Genomic DNA, 1361 nt, shown 5'->3' on the forward strand with positions numbered 1-1361 from the left:
CTTTCAGTTTCCGTCTACCAAATCCACTCACAAGGGTTTGGTCAGCCCAATGCTATAGTAGAAGACACTTGCCCAAGGTACCACACAGCCACTCCATATATAATATATACATCGGCAATGGTTTTTGATAAGCATCATCAGTGTTTACAATTCTGTAAATAATAATACTAGTATCTTATAAACTTTAAGCTTATAAAATACTTCACCCACTGCCCAAGAATTTAAAAAGAAAAGTTCTTGATTTAATTTTTAAAAAAGTAGGAACCACAAGTTTATATTACCCTCTTCTTCAAAAGTCTTTGGAAAGGCATCATTTTTCACAGTGTCTGGATACAAATATATCAACATCTTCAAATCGTGTATTCTTTTCTCTAAGGATCGAATACTAAGTGCCTTGTGGTCATATGGCTTCAAGTTCCAAACAGTCATTTTACCTAAGGATGACAGTAATAGCAATACTTTAAACAAAAACAATAACGGTTTCAAATTTTGGCACAAGGCCAGCAATTACGGAGGATGGGGTAAGCGAATTACATTAAACCCAGCACTCCACTGGTACTTGTTTCATCAGCTTTGAAAGAATGACAAGTAGAGCCAACCTCAGTGGAATTTGAACTCAGAACATAAAGATACTAATGGTTCTGCCAGTTTGCTGCCTTAATAATAATAATAATAATAATAATAATAATAATAATAATAATAAGTGTGACCATGAGATAGAGAATAGGAAGCCAGACATAGCCTTAATTGAGAAAAAAAACAAACTGTGCTGGATCATAGATATAGGGCTTTCCTATAAGTAGGTTATCTCCCTTGGTTAGGCGGCGCTCCATGTAGACAATTAAACTTCCGCAGACTATCTACGCTATTGTTATTGTTTTACGTCTTATCATGGATATAAAGCAATTCGATGATTCAGCTATCGAAATACTTACTGTGCCTGAGTTAAAGAAATATTTAAGATTATATGGACAGTATGTTACTGGAAGAAAGGCGGACTTGATTGAATGGTTGAAAGGTATAAAAATTCTGTCGATATGGCAACAAAGTAAATTCATCGGACGATAAGTCTGAAGTATCGGACGATACTTCAGACAGGAATAAGCAGAAGTATTGCCTGATCCCAATCTGCTTTCAGCAACTATTCACTGATTTGGCCATGAGCATGATGAGGTGTAGAAGAGGTAGGGACAGTCACACTATAAAGTCTAATAATTAGAGGAATATTAGATTCAATGCTGTAAGTTTATTATTTAATCAAACACACACACACACACACATATATATATATATATATATATAAAAATGAGAATGTGTGATTGATTTCAAGGCCTTCCCAGATAAGAGACTGGTTATTCTAA

General features: G+C 34.8%; 1 protein-coding gene across 1 annotated transcript in view; it reads right to left on the reverse strand.

Annotated features, from left to right (window-relative positions):
• Positions 1-234: 234 nt before the first annotated feature.
• The window catches only part of LOC106873988 (signal transducer and activator of transcription 5B), a 10725-nt gene continuing 9598 nt past the window's right edge, over positions 235-1361 (reverse strand). Inside the window, exon 9 of the mRNA XM_014921538.1 lies at positions 235-434. Within this exon, the coding sequence (XP_014777024.1) occupies positions 250-434 (185 nt within the window). The 3' untranslated portion in view covers positions 235-249. The remainder of the gene's footprint in view (positions 435-1361) is intronic.

This window comes from Octopus bimaculoides, chromosome 17, assembly GCF_001194135.2.
Source record: "Octopus bimaculoides isolate UCB-OBI-ISO-001 chromosome 17, ASM119413v2, whole genome shotgun sequence".
Lineage (NCBI taxonomy): Eukaryota > Metazoa > Mollusca > Cephalopoda > Octopoda > Octopodidae > Octopus > Octopus bimaculoides.